General features: G+C 38.2%; 1 protein-coding gene across 4 annotated transcripts in view; it reads right to left on the minus strand.

Annotated features, from left to right (window-relative positions):
- Positions 1 to 5,481: 5,481 nt before the first annotated feature.
- arid3b (AT-rich interactive domain 3B) overlaps positions 5,482 to 17,936 on the minus strand; it is a 45,426-nt gene continuing 32,971 nt past the window's right edge. For all 4 annotated transcript variants that reach the window (XM_067436926.1, XM_067436927.1, XM_067436928.1 and 1 more), the window contains exons 5-9: positions 16,384 to 16,567; positions 15,884 to 16,134; positions 11,589 to 11,891; positions 11,424 to 11,513; positions 5,482 to 7,432 (exon numbers count right to left, since the gene is read on the minus strand). In XM_067436926.1, coding sequence (XP_067293027.1) covers positions 7,272 to 7,432; positions 11,424 to 11,513; positions 11,589 to 11,891; positions 15,884 to 16,134; positions 16,384 to 16,567 — 989 coding nt within the window. In that variant the 3' untranslated portion in view covers positions 5,482 to 7,271. The remainder of the gene's footprint in view (positions 7,433 to 11,423; positions 11,514 to 11,588; positions 11,892 to 15,883; positions 16,135 to 16,383; positions 16,568 to 17,936) is intronic.

Here is a 17,936-nt window from a genome sequence, read left to right on the forward strand (position 1 = left end):
GTTGCGTAGAATCTAGCATCCACAATCTGTCCCTCTTCACTGGACTCTGAACCAATAAGAACATGCCCGACACAAAGTAGGTGTATCTCTGGCAAAAGACAAAGGTGAAATATTAAATTAAATTGATTGAATCTTTGTAAATTCATTACAAAGAACCAATCACCTGACCATCATGGCGGAGACAGATCAGCACATGTAGTCTATTAAAAACTTTTACATGATCCACATTAAAATTATTTATAGAGGCATTTTCATCATTCTCTACACTTCAATATCAAAACCATTGTTAATATGTAGTCATAGAACATGTGCCATGAGATTTTATTTGCATCATCAATATGGATAAATACTTTACAAGTAAATGACCTCATGGCCGTGAACTGCCATTGCTGAGGTTTGATCTGAAATAAAAGGGATCGGACTGTCGTCTGAAGGATTGAAGAGGGAGGGGGGATTAAACTACAATGTCATTAAAATAGGCTGATCTCCTCTGGTTCTTGGATCCTGTAAGACAAGCGTTTAATCCCGAACATTAAAAGCAAACATTTAGGCTTTAGTCTATGATGGATAAATCCTCTAGCTTTTACATAAGTCATGTAAGCCGGACCTGCGGTATGCATATCATGACAAACGTATTCATTTATCCGCTAGGAGGAACTATTTTGCATTGTATTTGGACAATATGGCACCTCTTGACATTTTAAGCTTTTTGTAATAGTTTTGTTAATGCAGAATCTAAAACAGGAAGAGGGAAGTTGTGGGTTCTATGAGGAGATTAAGTATGAAATAATACATTTGCTATATGAATTCCTTCCGCATTCTTTACTTTCTATTAAAAAAAACAATGGAAATCAGCTCTGTCCATCACAAAGTATTGACATGTATGCCACTTCAGATGTGCTCACCTTACATTATTTTGGCCCCACCCAAACACAAATATGAAACTGCCTTGTCGCAAATGGCAACCTCATCTCTCTCACACCAAGTCCACGCATAGGTGATGTAATTCTTCTAAGACTGCCAGGTAGAAGTCTGCTGTGAAGTCTGCACCGGTATGGTCCTGGCAAATGGGCACATTGATGATATTATAGCACACTTATGAGTAATACAATTGATTTGTCCCTATATGGAATGGAAAATATCTAAGTCTAGGCAGGGAAAACCAACCCAACTCCTGGAAAGCTACCTTTCTACAGACTTCCGTTCTAACACGGAACCCTGTTGTTATCAAGTAATCCTGAACATCGTGTTTTGGCTGTGTTTGATTGGGTTTAGAGCTAAATTCTGCAGGATGGAAGCCCTCCAGGAGTGGGGTATGCTCCCCCTGTTGAAGGGTATTCTTTTTATCATTTTAAGGAGTCTTAAACTCTAGTCTTGAAGGGTTAGTGGGTGCTTCTCAATGCTCAAATTGATGCCTCCTTGTTTCCTTGCTCATACGTCCTCCAGCCCGTGACACGGAAACTGCTCAAACTCAGCCATTTTGAAGGACATCTCAATTGTCTAATTACACCACAAGGAGGTGAAGAATGATTAAGGAAGCTTCTTGAGGAGTCATGAGCGAGAATATACAAACGTATCCTTCCCTCTTAGCCTAAGGGATTGGAGCTAAGATGCCAGGGAAAAAAATGAGGATGTACAAATAAGAAATTAGAAGTACCCAGCGTCTTGCTGATTTTAGTACCAATCCCAATTTAACCCACATGTCTGTAATTTGCAAGTACAGCTAATTTTGATTAGATTTTTTTCAGGTTTATTTGGTTAGGGTTAGAGGTAAACACATCAGGACACTGGCCCTCCAGGGTTGGAGATGAAGAGCCCTGTTTTATAGTTCAAAATGGTGCACAAGCACCCAGTGCCCCTTTTAAGAGGTCCACTGGTATAAAATTCAGAGTGGTCATTAATCAACTCCAGTCCTGGGAGCCTACCCATTCTGATGTTCTAGATGTCTAACTAATTAAACCACCTGATTCAGCTCATCAGCTTCTTAGTGTCTTGAACAGGGAGACATCTAAAACATTCTAGGTGGGTTCCAAATATAGAAACAATGATCTAAATGATCTATAAACTTGTATAGCCTAACTAATATTGGGCTGAGGGTACCATCTGGGAGAGAATGGGAACACTGTATTGTAGGTTCACCTGGAGTTTGGTTGGTAATGCTTTCAGAATCAGGATTTTCAGCTGATGGACCAGAGTCTGGTACTGCAACAAAATGAAGAGCTGACCTCCTTCGAATCACGGGATGTAATTTTCTGAGACATCAGTGTCCATATCCAGTTAAAATTGAGCATGTTGAAAAAAATATGAGTCCTTTGAAAGAGAACATGAGGCGTAGATGTTTAAGATGTCTGAGTTGATGTTTAAGACTGTCTGGAGTTGTAGCAGGAGCTATGAAGTGACCTTCTTGGTCTTGTCCACAACTTGCCTTAGTTCTCTAATGCAGGTGACTGGCCTGTCTGGAGTCCAGTCCAGACTACTGCAGCAAACTTCCAGCTCCTCAAATTGGGATGCCTTTGGACTATCCAGAGTGAAGATGGCCACTCTGAGTATGCAGCTCTTAAGCCCTTCTAAAGATCCAACATTGACCACCAGGTTCTGTTTAAGGATTCCAGAGCTGAGGTTGTAATTTTGGGCAGATATAGCCAGAGGTCCGGGGCAAAGTGGGGGAAGCCTGACCTGGACAGTAACATCTTCTAGATGATGGACTACACCAGTTATACCAACTAAGGATATAGTGAGTGTATTCTGTGTTGAAGAGAATGTCAGGGTGAAGTGCAAAAAGGGATCTGTGGACTTGCTGCAAGAATTTGAGCCATAGTTAGGAAATAAAGGTTCTTCCTGTAGTAGGCCTTGAGTTTGAAGAGGAGAAAGGGTGCAAGGTGATTGTAGGTTAGGAATAGTGAGCCCTCTGTGTTCACTGAATGAGTATCTATCTCCGGCCACAGTGCAGTGGCGTTCCAGAACATTCCGGGTCTTCGCAAGAAGACTAAGTCTTGGTAAAGAGGGAAGAGAGGAGCGGCCTCTGAGCATGGGCTTGTATGGAGAAGAGGAGACAGCTGGCGAACTGAGTCGTCTCATTTGGAAGCATGACGTCTGCTTGTTAACCTCAGAGACAGCAGCGAACTCTTCATCTGATGGTGTAGAGCTCTCAAAAGCAGATGGGTAGTCTAGAACCTCTCCTTCCAGCTGTTCGTATGGTAATTTGGAAAATGTGGTTCCAGCTGAAGGGGTGGGACTTAATGCCACAGTCACATGATCCACCGAATCAGGGAGTGGGGGGGTCCTCACAGCCTTTTTGTCTTTAGCTGGTTTGTGTCTGGTCTTTAACCAACAAATTACGCAGCCCAGAATAAGGGAAAAACACAGGACCACCAAACCCACACTCAGCAGAATCTGCAGGTGGACTGAAGAGACAGAGGCTGGTTAGAACAGCATTTTAATCCGAAACTATCATTCCAAATAACAGAACAACTGTTAAGTCGTAATCCACAAACAAAGGAAACAATTTAATCCGCATAAAGTCAGTAACAGAATGGTATAAACTAGACGTGAACTGCGGTACTTCTAAATAATGATCGGTTTCTCAGACCGAATGGACAACTACTTGTTAACAACTTTCCTAACAAACACACCCAAGTATAATGTAGTTTGCTTGGAGGTTAGTTCTACCATACCTTCATGTTGCTTTGTGAAAAGCACCTGCATCAGAAGCCAGAAAAACAAGAGAACGATGATTCCCTCGATCATTCCCTTACAGCCGAAAAGTAGAACCGACTTCCACACAGGTTGCCTAGAGTGCTCCTCGTCCTCAGTAGGCATGATGGCCACAGGTTCTCGCCTCATCCTCACCTTCTGAAGTAACTGTATGCATCTCTAGGGTTGAACATCTAAGAGTGCACTGTTTTCTTCCAAATGTTCTACAAGACGCTCATGTCTTTTATAGCTAGAAGTCAGGACTGATTTTGTCGAGTCTTTGTTTTGTCAAGATTCTCCCAATCAATTTGTTTCCCAATTTCAAGCAACAAGATCAGGTGTATAATACCATCGTGTAATACCACTCATCAAGAAATGTTCTATATGAATAAATCCCAAAATGTCATTCAGTCTGAACAAAATCCCATTGTTTCAGCTCGTGGTCTTTCCTCTCCTACATCTGTCTTTTAGTTATATCCAGGGCAGTAATCCTCTCCACTGACTCCCCTGGTGAGACACTAAGATGAGTTTAGAGGGGTGGTCCAGCTCAGGACAGGGGCGGGACACACCAGAGATGGGATTGACACTACATTGGTGATGGGTCAAGGACAACCATGCCATGTGTCCAATATGTGCCTATTAAAAAGGGCATCAGCAGGACAATCCCATCCTGCCACCCCCACAAAACATCTGTCACATCCACTGTGAGTTCTGCACATAATCAAAATGTTGTCTGTTAATGTCAATTGCTGTTTTAAGCATATACTGAAGTAAATATGCATGTTTCATTGCACTCATCAATCTCATCAGACATTATTGAGGATTATGAAAGCAGATCTATGAAATTATTAGTTGTGGACACAACTGTCTGATTTTAAAAGCAAAATACTGATGTACTGCCTCTTGGCGTCTTGTGACATGAACTGCATCTTTTTTTTTAAACTGCACAGCCACCAATTGAACCTTAGACCTCAGTTTTCTATACATACATATACATTAATCAGAGTGTGGCTTATTTTGTTTACGTTTTAAGTGTTTTTTTATGATAAAAATGCAATACCCCACCCATTTGTATCACTATGGTATTTGGTACGGGGGCCCAGCAAGATGTTTTGTACCAAGGGCCCAAAATTTGGTGCTACGCCGCTGGTTGTTAACAAATAACTAATATGATTTTTTGCTTGACTACGTTATCAAACAGCGAATAATGTGTTGCTTATATTACACAAACCATGTTAATGTTCACCATCTCAGTCTACCTTCTAAAAATCATACAGTTCATCATAACTTTGTAAGACACATAATTCACCTGCTATATGTATCCGGTTTTTCATATCAATAAAAAAGTATACCGGTGTGTAACCTGGCTTCTCGCGACTCCCCAGCTTCAGAGTAGTCATAGTTAATGATATGCTAAAGCCCGCCCACACATTAATGTTATTGGTTAAAGGTAGTCTGTGACGTCAGAAACACAGGTGATTGCAAACAGCATTTGAGACGATCTTTTTTCAATGCAGTTTTAAAGAGAAAATACTCACTTATGAATTTTCACATGGTTTGTCTTAAAGCATATTAAAACACTATAGACATAGCATAAACATTAAAACTTGACATTTTAACAATTTATTAGCATTTCTTTCAAAAATAATGGGGGTAAATGCAATGTTTACATTTAAATGAGCAAATAAACCACAATAAAATAAAACCAATGCGACAATGTGTATGATATAACTTTTTTTAAAATTCATTCATACATCACAAAATAAAGACAAAAGAACCACCACAAAATTCTTGCATCAGATCAGACTTTAATTCCATTGTGTAAAGTTAGTTGCATGTGTCTATACAGTGAGGTCATCAAAGAGGATAACAAACACATGGTCTTTGGTTTTCAGCTATGCAGTTATCTGAAGAATATAGAAATTAAAACAGAAGAAACTAAAAGTGTCTGTATCCCAGCAGGTCCCAGGGTCAAGCAAATGCAGGATTATAAACAGCTCAAATGTAAAGCTAATTGTTGATGAGGCTAAATCCGCACGGACACGTGAACATGACCAGCCTCGATTGCTGCTGGAAGTATATTGGAAGTACTGGAAGACAGTTTACGCAATAAAAATCAATACTCGGATATGAGATCTAACTCTTCAAACAATAATCTCATCTTGCACTCCTGTATTGACGCTCTGCCTTTCACCATTTTTACGTTGCTGAGGTATTTCTCTAATTCATTACCTGAGATTTTTTTGCATTAAAATCAGCAGTACTTCTGAGGTAATTCAGTGATGTACTGCAGGCAGTTGAACTACATCCGAGGTAAATCCTGACTGAGGTAGCTATTTCGGTCCCACACAGACCGAGATATATCTAGTGTCATTCGTTTCAGGAGTGAGACTGCATCTAGGTTGTAAAGTTAAAATTTGTGAAGAAAAAAAAATAAATTCCTGAGAGACTCGCTTTCCAATATGGAAAGATACGTGAGGTCTGAAGTTCAACAATTAAAAATACAAAAAATAAAATAAAACAAAACATCCAATCTTCTTGAGATTTGAATGTTATCCTGCTTTTCTGTGACCTGGTTTGTTTTTAAGAACTCGTATGCGCACCAGAGCAGAAGAATAGTACATTAATCAGGGCCCTTATTTATGAGCCTGTACATGATCGTCCAACGCACAGAAATGATTGACATGCGCGACACTAACCGTGCGTGTCGACATTATTTCTTTTCAACCATACATTGTCTTGTGTCTGAGGTAGAGAAAAATCTTTCAACCAAACTGTTGCCTGTAAATATGTCTAAATAATAACAGCCAAAACCTGTCAGCCGTGTAAAATGCAATCAAACTCAAAACTCTTTTTCAAATCATATTAATATTTCTGTATCTAGAAGCTAAAAAAAAAACAACGGAAATAGAAAACAATAAAATCAAGTAAATACAGTTTTTAAAAAGGAAAAATATGTGACCCCTTTTCTTACCGAAACAACTTTGCAACACTTGATGGGGATTGTAGCCTGTTTTAAAATCCATCAAATTAGACAAAAAACAACACAGCAGTATCATAATTGATCCTGAGTCTTTTAAATTCACTGCAGATGAGGTAAATTCAGCAAGCTTTAAATAAGAGTATTAATAGACAGCGAAAAAAAGAAAAAGTGTCAACCACAACCTCACAGATTTGACTTTGGCAGAAGTAGATTTGATCGTGCCATGATTGCTTTGCAGATCTTTGTGAGTGAATGACTATGGGTGTGGAAAGGCATGATTACGCGATCACCGAAGTGTGTATGCTGAGGTATTCTGTTGAATCTCTAAAAACCTTCTCAGTCCTGAGAAAACATCTTGTAAAAAAGAGCAGGTGGGGTCCGTGATGAGCTTTAACAGCTGATGAGTTTGTAAAAGTGTATGTGTGTGTGGTCCTCCCTTCACTGGAAGGAAAACACAGCTGCCAGCTTGTGCAGGAGGCAGACTGTGATTCGCTAAACCGCCTCTAGAGGGCAGAGCGGCTCATGCCGCTCCAACGGAAAGACTGTAGTTTAGGGTGGGCTGACGGGCTGTTTGGTAACAGGGAGCTGGTGATGGTTAGGGTGACCCGCCTGTGGCCGGATCCACAGAGTCAGGACCCTTTGAGGAGGAAGAGGAGGAGGAAGACGGGATGCCGGGACTGAGGGTGGAGGTGTGGCCGGGGAACATGGCTGTGACAGCGGTGGGAGCAGCTCCGGACTTCTGAGCATATAAGGATCCTGTACAGAGTATTAAATGCTGAATTTAGAATTTACTTTATTATTTTACATTACTGTTCAAAAGTTGGCAGTCAATAAGATTAATTTTTGAAAGAAATGTATACTTTTAATGTAAAAAAATATTTCTATTTCAAATAAATGCTGTTCTTTTGAATTGTCTATTCAAAGAATCCTGGAAAAAAAATGCATCACGGCTTCCAGAAATGTATGAATAAAGCACATCTGTTTGTAACAATGATAATAAGAAATGTTTCTTGAGCATCAAATCAGCATATTAGAATGATTTCTGAAGGATTACGTGACACTGAAGATTGGAGTAATGATGCTGAAAATTCAGCTTTGCCATCACAGGAATAAACTACATTTCAAAATATATTGAAGTATTTTAAATTGTGAAGAGCATACGCAGAGAAGTCCAAATTAAACAATCCGATGGCCTAAGACACGAAACCAGCAGTTTGTGTGAGAAAACGAACAGTATTTATATTGTTTATACCTCTTGTTTTGAATTTGGACTTCTCTGTGTATGCTCTTTGAGGTGGTGACCATTAGACCTGCATTCATTATGTGAGGCACAGACCAGAACAGTTTGACCTAAAATTATCAAAATTGAAACTACTGGGGAAACAAATACTCCTACATCTCGGATGCCCACGAGGTAAGCTAAAACATATCAAAATTTAATTTCAAAGTGAACTATCCCTTTAATCTATTCTCAAAGTTGGGTTGGGCTGGGTCTATACCAGCGTTTCCCAAAGGGGGTGCTGTGTAAAAGGTGCCGGCACGCACTTGCACCGCAGTTCATCTAACATCTGATGACGCATCTTTTAAGGTGCCCTAGAATGAAAAATTGTATTAACCTTGCCATAGTGAAAAAATAAGAGTTCAGTACAGGAACATCACATAAAGTGAGTCTCAAACCCCATTGCCTCCTAGTTCTTATGTAAATCTTGTGAATCAAAAACACCACGGAAAAATAAATGATGGAACATTTGCATGTCCAAACATGTTCATTGTCAGATGGAGGACTTTTCTACCCTTCCCACAACAGTCATGGTTGATGTTTATAATCCGATACAATAACAATTTAATTCAAAATTGTTTTTGTTTGGCCCATTTCAAGCAAGCTTCACTCAGCGTCTTAAACTGAAGAAAGTGGCAATTACAACTGTATTCCTGCAAGCAGTAAGTAGAGATTTATCCACTTATTGACTGTTTAAACAATTTCTGATTAAATTGAAAGTTTCTCAGAGAGACCGCATTGTCTAGATAACGCAAGATGCTAGTACAGTAACAATAGGAAACTCCAAGTACCATACAAAACTAAATAGTGTGTCAAATGACAGGGTAATATTATTTTGTATTACAAAATACAACTGTAGATACTTTGCTGACAGATCGTTCCCTCGTTCCTTCTAACAAACGTCACCTTTTCCACCATATAAGTTAAAACAACGGTCATTTGACAAGGCTATTCATTTTGTAAAAATATAAGTTATATATTTATATTTTTGAGAACTGAAGTAGGCCTATGATGTTTTTGCATGCTTGTATTTCAGAGTACATCACAGTCACTGCGTAACCTACATTGTGACTAACGTTACATAATAAACATGCAATATTGTTGACGAAAAAAAGACGAGTTTAAAATGTAGTTTAAAAAATAAAAACTTGGTTTCCAATCACTGGTTTTGTCAGAGGGAAAAAAGCTAGTTTGTGCTTGTGCTTGCCAGATTTCAGTAATTTAAATTCCCCAATCAGAGCTTTCCGTGAAAAGAACATGTATACTATCCGATGTTTTACCTAAACACGTACAATCTGGCAAACAAATGCATGCAAGCAATCTCTCTCGCGCGGATGATCTGAAAACACCAATAAACAAGTAAGCTGCATTTTATCAATCTCCATTTGAGATGTTCTGCTTAAAGTGTCATTCAGTCGGTCAGTGTTCTGTCAGGACGGTCAGGACTCACGAGCTGCTTCGCTGAACAACTGAACAGCTGTGCTGTGAGCTGCTGAAATAAGCCAATCTGAGCAGAGCTCAATATTAATTTTCATGACCCTTCCAAATAAGGCAAAACAGAGCGTTACATCCTAGAGACAATTTATAGGGTTGTAAATGGACCTGTAAAACTATATCTGGACAATTTTTGCCCTTAAATAAGCCACATACCCTCTATGTAGATATCAGAGAACAATTTAACATATTGTTTCAACTCATTCTAGGGCACCTTTAACATGGGCTATAAATTGAACATAATGCTTTATGTATGTTTCTGTCAATGGATAAACGTGCAGGCTTCTCAGTGATACACTACAACAACAGCGAAAATAAACGAAAAATGTGGGCAAAACGGTCTCTTTTTAGAAACTGTTCAGTGCATGCGAGTGCTGCCGTATGTTCGAATATGAGCAGTCATTTCGTCGTCATCCCCCACGTGTAGAGCCAGAAGATGCGAATGAGAACTCACGCGCTGTGAGAAGATCTGTCACTGTGCACTCAACCAATTGCACGCAACCGCTTCGCAGTGCGCAAATATTGAGTTCTCTTTTTTGAAGTCTTGCACTTGAACGGACTTTATACAGTCGAGAAAGACGACGCATATCCCTGCATTAGGTCTTAAAGGGGCAGTAGCCTTTACTCTGTTTAATGTCAAACAAAAGATAAGGAAATCACTCACTGCTCTTGATTGAATAGCTTGTGTAAGTTTAATAAGGATTAATCTTTAATTTAAACAGTGAAATATGCACTTATTTTACATTTGATTACTTTATTCAATTTCTCTACCTAAAAACTAATGTTAGACCTACCTGAAAATAATTTTTTATTTTATTAGTATCTTTGCTCAATAGTATTTATTTGTGCTGCTGCTTGTATTTAAGTTATTTGTTCCTATTTTCCTTATTTTTATTTGACAGGGGTCCTTTTTTCCCTGAACATAGTAAATACGAAACCGTGAACCTAAATCCGTGATACAAACCGAACCGTGAGCAATCTCTATCTATCTATCTATCTATCTATCTATCTATCTATCTATCTATCTATCTATCTATCTATCTATCTATCTATCTATCTATCTATCTATCTATCTATCTATCTATCTATCTATCTATCTATCTATACACACACATATACAAATATACACATACAATGAGGAAAATAAGTATTTGAACACGTAGTATTTATACGTAGTAACACAAGTATTTTGCAAGTTCTCCCACTTAGAAATCATGGAGGGGTCTGAAATTGTCATCGTAGGTGCATGTCCACTGTGAGACACATAATATAAAATAAAAAAATCCAGAAATCACAATATAATTTTTTAACTATTTATTTGTATGATACAGCTGCAAATAAGTATTTGAATATCTGTCTATCAGCTAGAATTCTGACCCTCAAAGACCTTTTAGAACTATATACACACGCACGCACATTTTACATATTATATATATTTTTTTTTAAATATATTTTTAAATAAATTAAAAGACTTTAAATTTATGCATTTAGCAGTCTTTTTAATCCAACTAACTTTAATTTCACTGAAACTCCAAACGTTACGATTTTCAATTATTTTACTGGATTACTTTATTATATAGTCTTATTTGAAGTTAGTTCTATGTAGAATAGTTTTATGCTCTAGAATACTCTTAGGCTTATTGGAACTTTGTGGATCCTTATGGAAATATTCATAGAAATATCCAAGGCAAAGTGTTTTTTAATAATAATAGGAATAAATAAATAAATAAAATAATAGGAACAAATAATAGCAATAAATGTATTAAACAGTCAAAATGTACAAGCGTTTAAAAGATCGCATTTGTAACCCAAGGGTGATAGTATACAATCAGAATTAGGATTTTTTTTTTACTGATCTGGCACAGAGCCTATTTGTCTGGCCCAATTGGTGGAAAGGGGCTCTTTGAGTAACCTGAGGTTAAGTGCCTTACACGCTATTGGACAATCCCACACGTGCACAAAAACAATACACACCTGAGTAAATAACACCGTTGACCTCCACAGACACAGTAATGCTAGCGGAGCCATTAGAAGAAATGCTGAGAGACAGGTCCTGTTTGTCCTCTGAAAACAAATGTAAAGCGTGTCACTGACGTTTGTATCTTAAGTACTTTGGATGAAAACGCTCATTGTACTCACCGCGGATGTTGGTGTTGTTCATCCGCATGTTGGCGGGGTTCACCTGTGACGCCATGGCCAGCAGGTTCTGTTGGAAAGCCTGCTGCAGTAGCCTCTGCTGTTCCTCTGCCAGACGTGCCATCTTCCTCTCGGGCCCCTCCACCGCGGCGGCCCCGGCGTTCAACACTCCGCCGCCCATGCCGGTCTCCAGCCTCTCCCTCAGCTGCTCTAGAGTGGCGGCACGTGCCAGCTGCTGCTGATGCCCGAGAGCCAGAGCCAGGGGCAGTCGACCAGGCAACATGGAGGCTGGGCCGTCCTCTGGGACTGAAAAGAGGTGACAAACATATTGACCTCAATCGGTCACTATATCACATCCATAATGTTAATCATGATGGTATAATCCCTTGCATGTTTACACAGACATGAAATGCATTATAGTTCTATATTGAGATTGTTTTTTTCATCTGGTTATTTAATGAGGTTGTTCAACAATTTTAGTGTTGGTCAGTCTATAATTGCAAAACATTTTGGGATTATATAATACTTTCCCTCAAAAGGCATGTGAATTACACTTGTACCTTTAGTCTTTTTGTCCAATTTTCAATTGATTGATAGATAGACAGACAGACAGACAAAACCATATTCCATTGATCAACAACCTAAAGCTCATTGTTGGCCCGTCTTTAAACGTTTTGTAAGTTATTGTTAAAAATGTATTGGAGAAATTAATTGGATTTTACTTCCGGAACATGATTTTAGCACTCTATTGAGCCACACCTGATTTGCTAAAATACTACTTGCTAGGTCAGCTAAATGTGTATTTCACTATTGGCTAACAATATCCAATTCTGACCTCAGCATAAAAACAGTCACAACTCAAACATTAGTCACTTGGTAAGTTTTGGGGAACTTTTCATCAGCCAACAGGAAGTTCTGAAGAAGGACATTTTGACATGAATATAGCACCCTAAATTACACATCAAGGCAAGCGATTCATTTACTGTGGCCCCTGTGGTTTGTCTCCGTCAGTGGACCCACACAGGAAAACACAGCCCCTTAAATGGCTGATCATTTCCCCAATCAGGCCAGGAAATTTGCTCCATTTCCTACATACACTTCCTGCTTGGTTTTGCTTCCACTACATATCAAGGTGGCATTATGTAAAGTTGTGGAGTTTTTTTCCCCCATGTGTTTTACATATTCTGAACAAACGAAAGCCGACATGCCAAAAGATCTTTTTTTCTTTCCCCTAGCAAATAATTAGAATATTCTAAATAAATATTAAGATGTACATAAACAAAAACGAACATAACCATAAACATCATGGCACTGTGCGTGTGCACAACATTTTCAAATATATAATATATGATCTGACAAATGATTGTAGTCAGATTTAAGCATTTACAAACTTAATATTTTCCTATGGACCCTTTTCACATTCCCAACTTCTCAGAAACAAAAGTCATCATAGCTGGGTAAATTACCACAAATGTTTATTTTTGCTTTAGTATTTGCTCCAACAGCACAAAAAAAAAGTTTCTATGACTTTACAAAAGAGGAAAAATAACGAGATTACGTTGGTCAGAAGACAGAAAGATGTTAAAATTGCCATAATTCCCTTAGCCACTGTATTAGAAACACAGTTTTCTGTAATTTAATCTCAAGGTAACACAACTTAAAAATAAAATGCACATTACATTAATAATAATTATTATAATAATAACTGGAAATGCATAGTCACAGTTTGTGATGGCACCTTAAAGGAAATTTGACAGTTTTTCTATTAAAACGTTCAATAAATAAATAGTTTGTGAGTTATCATCTTTGCTTGTTTGAGCCTAAAAAACAAATGGATATTTAAAATACAAGAATCCTATGGTATATGCTATATCCTCTGCTCTGTCGATGACACCAGAACTTTTTATTATTTTTATTTCTTTTTAATTTTTTAATTGTATTTATTAATTTAAAAAAAAGACATGAATAGATAAAAACAATGGGATTTTTTTTTCATTCAACAATTTGCAAGTTTTTTTAAAAAGTATAAAAAACTATGTATGAAGATGCTTCTTAAATGTAATGAAAGATACAATTTTACTTTACTGTGTTTACATGGCCATAAATGCTATTCCCATTCTTTGCAATGCATCTATACACTGCATCTAATTTGCATAATAATGTGTTTTGGAACAATTTGTTATATTAAAAGATGTGCAATATTTTCATAATATTTTCTCTAAAAATGTCTCATATTTCATAAGAATATCCAGACTTAACTGTGTATGTTGTCAGAAAAATTTGCTATATGTCCTCAGGAGGCAAAACCTCTACTATGGGTCTCAAGAGGATATTTCGGTCTCGTGCAGTGTGACATTTATATTTAAATGCCACTTCCAAAACTTTGCAGCATGCAATTGGCCGTCAGTCCTCTTAGCAACAGTAGATTTATTCAATGAACGTTATAGACTGACTGTAGCCTCGAAAGTGAGCCAAGATCGATACGATCGCTTAAATGCCGCTGCTTTGTCAGTTCATCACGATCTCACAAAGTTCTTTTATAAAAACGTCAACAATAAATCTCTAACTTACAGCGTGTCTTGACTTTGTTAATGAGAGGCTTCACGAGCCTGCGTTAACTCAGCACTAAATAAAAACTCTGCCGTTTTGAGCAGTGAGATTCTGACTTAAACACCTCGGGTCGCGTTCAAGAGCTACATTACTCACTCCTGCAAAAACATGCTGATGAACAAATAGATGCATCTGAGGGTCTCCAGAGCTTGGACACAAACGTGCAAATCTGCTAAATATGTTTCGCCAATATTCGACTTATAATAAAATGAGGCAAATGCACAAGTGAACTTGACTGTGCTGGTCAGAATGCATTGTGGACTCAATCTTCCATGAACGACAGCGTGCTGAAACACAGCTAAACCTAGAGAATTCACAACGTTTTACTAAATAAATGTTCTCACTACAGTATTATATATATGATAGTCCCAGTAGTTATTAATGATGTGCATTTTTGTTTAAAATGCACGTGCTGAAGCTAAAGACCGGTACAATTGAGTGTTTTACTGCATCATTAATTGACTCAACCAAACGCATCCTATATGAGATTAAGCAGATATACACAGAATAAACATAATGTATTACAACTTAAAATGGCACAAAAGGCTGCGAATGCACAAGCGAACTTGACTGTGCTTATCATCTCCCTCAACAAACACGCAAAAACACAACATTCGTTTCCAGTCGTGTTCTCATTCTTAATTTATGTACCGTATTTTCCGGACTATAAGTCGCTCCGGAGTATAAGTCGCATCAGTCAAAAAATGCGTCATGACGCGGAAAAAAACATATATAAGTCGCACTGGACTATAAGTCGCATTAGGGCAGAGCTGGAGCCGCGCGCATGCGAGCACGCGAGCACCCGCGCGCGCATGCGACCACCTGCTCGCGTGCACTCGCTCGTGCCCGCTTCACTGCATAACCCGAGCAGAAGAAAGAAAGTTTGAAGTGAGTGAGAAACTTGTAAGGGACTGGCGAAAAGCAGAGGTTACTTTAATTGTGATGAAGAAGAAAAAGAAATCTACTTGCGGACTGTAAGCAAGATGGCCAGAGCTGAAGGAACGAGTCCACAGAGGCTTGAACTCTCTGCCGGGAGAGGCGCAGCCGCGCGAGACGAACGCTGTGAGACTCGTTCTCCGCTGCATGTTTTACTACATGCTGTTTGTATTTTGCAGAATAAGATTTTCTTTATGGGAGCATTTTGTTTGTGTTCAGTCTTTCTAAGTTGTTGTGTATAAGTAAATATTAGGCTACAGGAGCAGCATAGAGCGCATTCTCGCGGCTATATGTTTATTCTTGTCAGTCAGTATGAATTAAATTTGATATATAAGTCGCACCTGACTATAAGTCGCAGGACCAGCCAAACTATGAAAAAAAGTGCGACTTATAGTCCGGAAAATACGGTAGCTTATATTAGCGCAGCACATGTTGCACAGAATAATACATTTCCTATTGGCTTGAGTATATCGGTCAAATTTTCTTATCGGACCAATAACATCAAAAATTATAATTTACCGGCCGATAACAATATGTTGCCGATATATCGTGCATCCCTATCTTGGGTGCATGTAAATGTACCTAGTGACATTTAAAACAAATGTGGAACTCCTTCTCACCACTTGTGCGGGCAAATACAACAAATGTTTTTGTTGATGTGCAATGATTTACTTGGACTAAACAGATAATCCAAGGAAATTAAGAAATTTTAATTTGGCAGGAATGATTATCTCAATAAGAATACTGCACACCTGTGGCTTTCTTCAGGGAGGGACTGGGGGTGGCCTGAAGTCCGTTGTGTCCTGTGGCGGGCAGGTGCATTTTGGGAGGAGAGAGGAGGTGAGGGGCTGAGGCACTGGGAGAAGGGGAAAAGCGATACAGGCTGGTGCTGTATCCTGGGCGACGGCCCTCCCTGCGGTTGCTGTCGATGGCCGCCTGCAGCTCTCCAGGGGAACTCAGACCCTTCTTCTCACATTCGTATGGATACAGGTACTTCATATACCTAGCACAGAAGATCAAAAACTGTCAGCATACATGGCTTTAGAGATGTTTGAGATGTCTGGACCTCTATGGAAGCCAAATATTGGCAAATATTTCAGAAACAAAAAAAAAAAAGCTTTTTGATTTGCACTACTTGGGAAAAAATGCATTGCATTAGCCACATTCTGTTAATATATAATGTAAGCAGCTTTCATATACTTCTGTGTTGGTCTACTTTTCAGGGATGTTCGTCAATGTCAGGGAATCTTACTGTGTGCGGAGAGTGAAGGCGGCGCTGGTGATGGAGGTGGGCAGGTTCAGGCCTTTGGTGATCTCCCTCCAGATCTTTTTGTTTATCACCTCCACCAGACCTCCCTTCTCAGTCACCAGTTTATACAGCATGTACAGATCCAAAACCTGCTTGGCCATGATGGGAATTCGATTCACAGGTGTACCTGGAGGAGACACAACAGACAGGAGAATGTGTTTAAATATTCTGCATGATGGATCACATCAAACCAGCTGAGTTGCTTGAGTGTCTTAATGATTAGTTTAGTCTCAACTTCATTTCAACTTTAAAATTATTACACATTTTGTGTGTGTGGGACTGATCAAGAAAGCGGCTGCTGGAAATGATGGGCTTTATTCAGACTGTAATGATGGGATGACAGTGAGACAATAACTAAAATGATGTGCTCATCAAGACAATGACTAACAGAGATTGGCCTCTAATTAGAAATGTTTGGTTGAACTTAAAGAAATAATATTTTGCTATTGTATATTAGAAGGCAGTTCTAATATATGAAGATCCCAATGTAGTAACAACCTTTTTTCTTCTTCTTTTTTTTTTTTACTATTTAAGGAATACAATCACAAATTGTCTTGTTTTAATTTGAAAAGTTAACCTCTTTGTTTGCCCAAAAATAAGAAAAATTAATTGTTAAAGGGATAGTTCACCCAAAAAGGAAAATTCTCTCATTAATGACTCACCCTAATTTCGTTGGACACCCATAAGACCTCCATTCATCTTCTGAACATATAAGATATTTGTGTTGAAATCTGATTGAAAACTATTCTCGTCGCTTCATAAAATTCTTGTAGAGCCACTGTAGTCAGATGGGCTTTGTAACGCCATCTTTAGTGTCTTTTATGGGTCTTGAGAGAGGAAATGACATTGGTGTCAATAAAGGCCTGTCTGAGCCATTGGATTTCAACAAAAATATCTTCATTTGTGTTCCGAAGATGAAGGTCTTACGGGTGTCGAACGACATTAGGGTGAGTAATTAATGACAGAATTTTCATTTTTGGGTGTAACCCTTTAATTTCATCTGATTACATTTTTTAAAGCTTAAATTTTTAGTTTATGACTTACTTTGATTACCACAGTTTTTTAAATAATATATTTGCATTTAATTATATCCAGACCAATTAAAACACATTTTCATATAACATTTCATATGGTCATATAATTGTAACAATTGTAATAAATTATTAAATTGTTCAGGTTTAAAATTAATGAATTTCAGGATTTGTATTAATTATACTTTTTTTTATTACTACTAAAATGTAAAATAAATAAATAAATAAATAAAAGTAAGAAGAAAAAAAAAGTGTTCATTTTTGGGTGAACTATCCCTTTATTAAGACTATAACAAATGGAAGTGCTGGGTTGATTACTAAAGTACCTAAGAGAAGTGATGGGCTGGTCACAGTAAATGCGAAATGATGGGCTCATTACGGGAAGTCAGGGGCATTATTTAGACCATATGGATGGGTTGATAACGGTACTGGCAGTGGAAGTGATATCAACACAGAGACTATGAC

This window comes from Pseudorasbora parva, chromosome 25, assembly GCF_024679245.1.
Source record: "Pseudorasbora parva isolate DD20220531a chromosome 25, ASM2467924v1, whole genome shotgun sequence".
NCBI classification, from domain to species: Eukaryota; Metazoa; Chordata; class Actinopteri; order Cypriniformes; family Gobionidae; genus Pseudorasbora; species Pseudorasbora parva.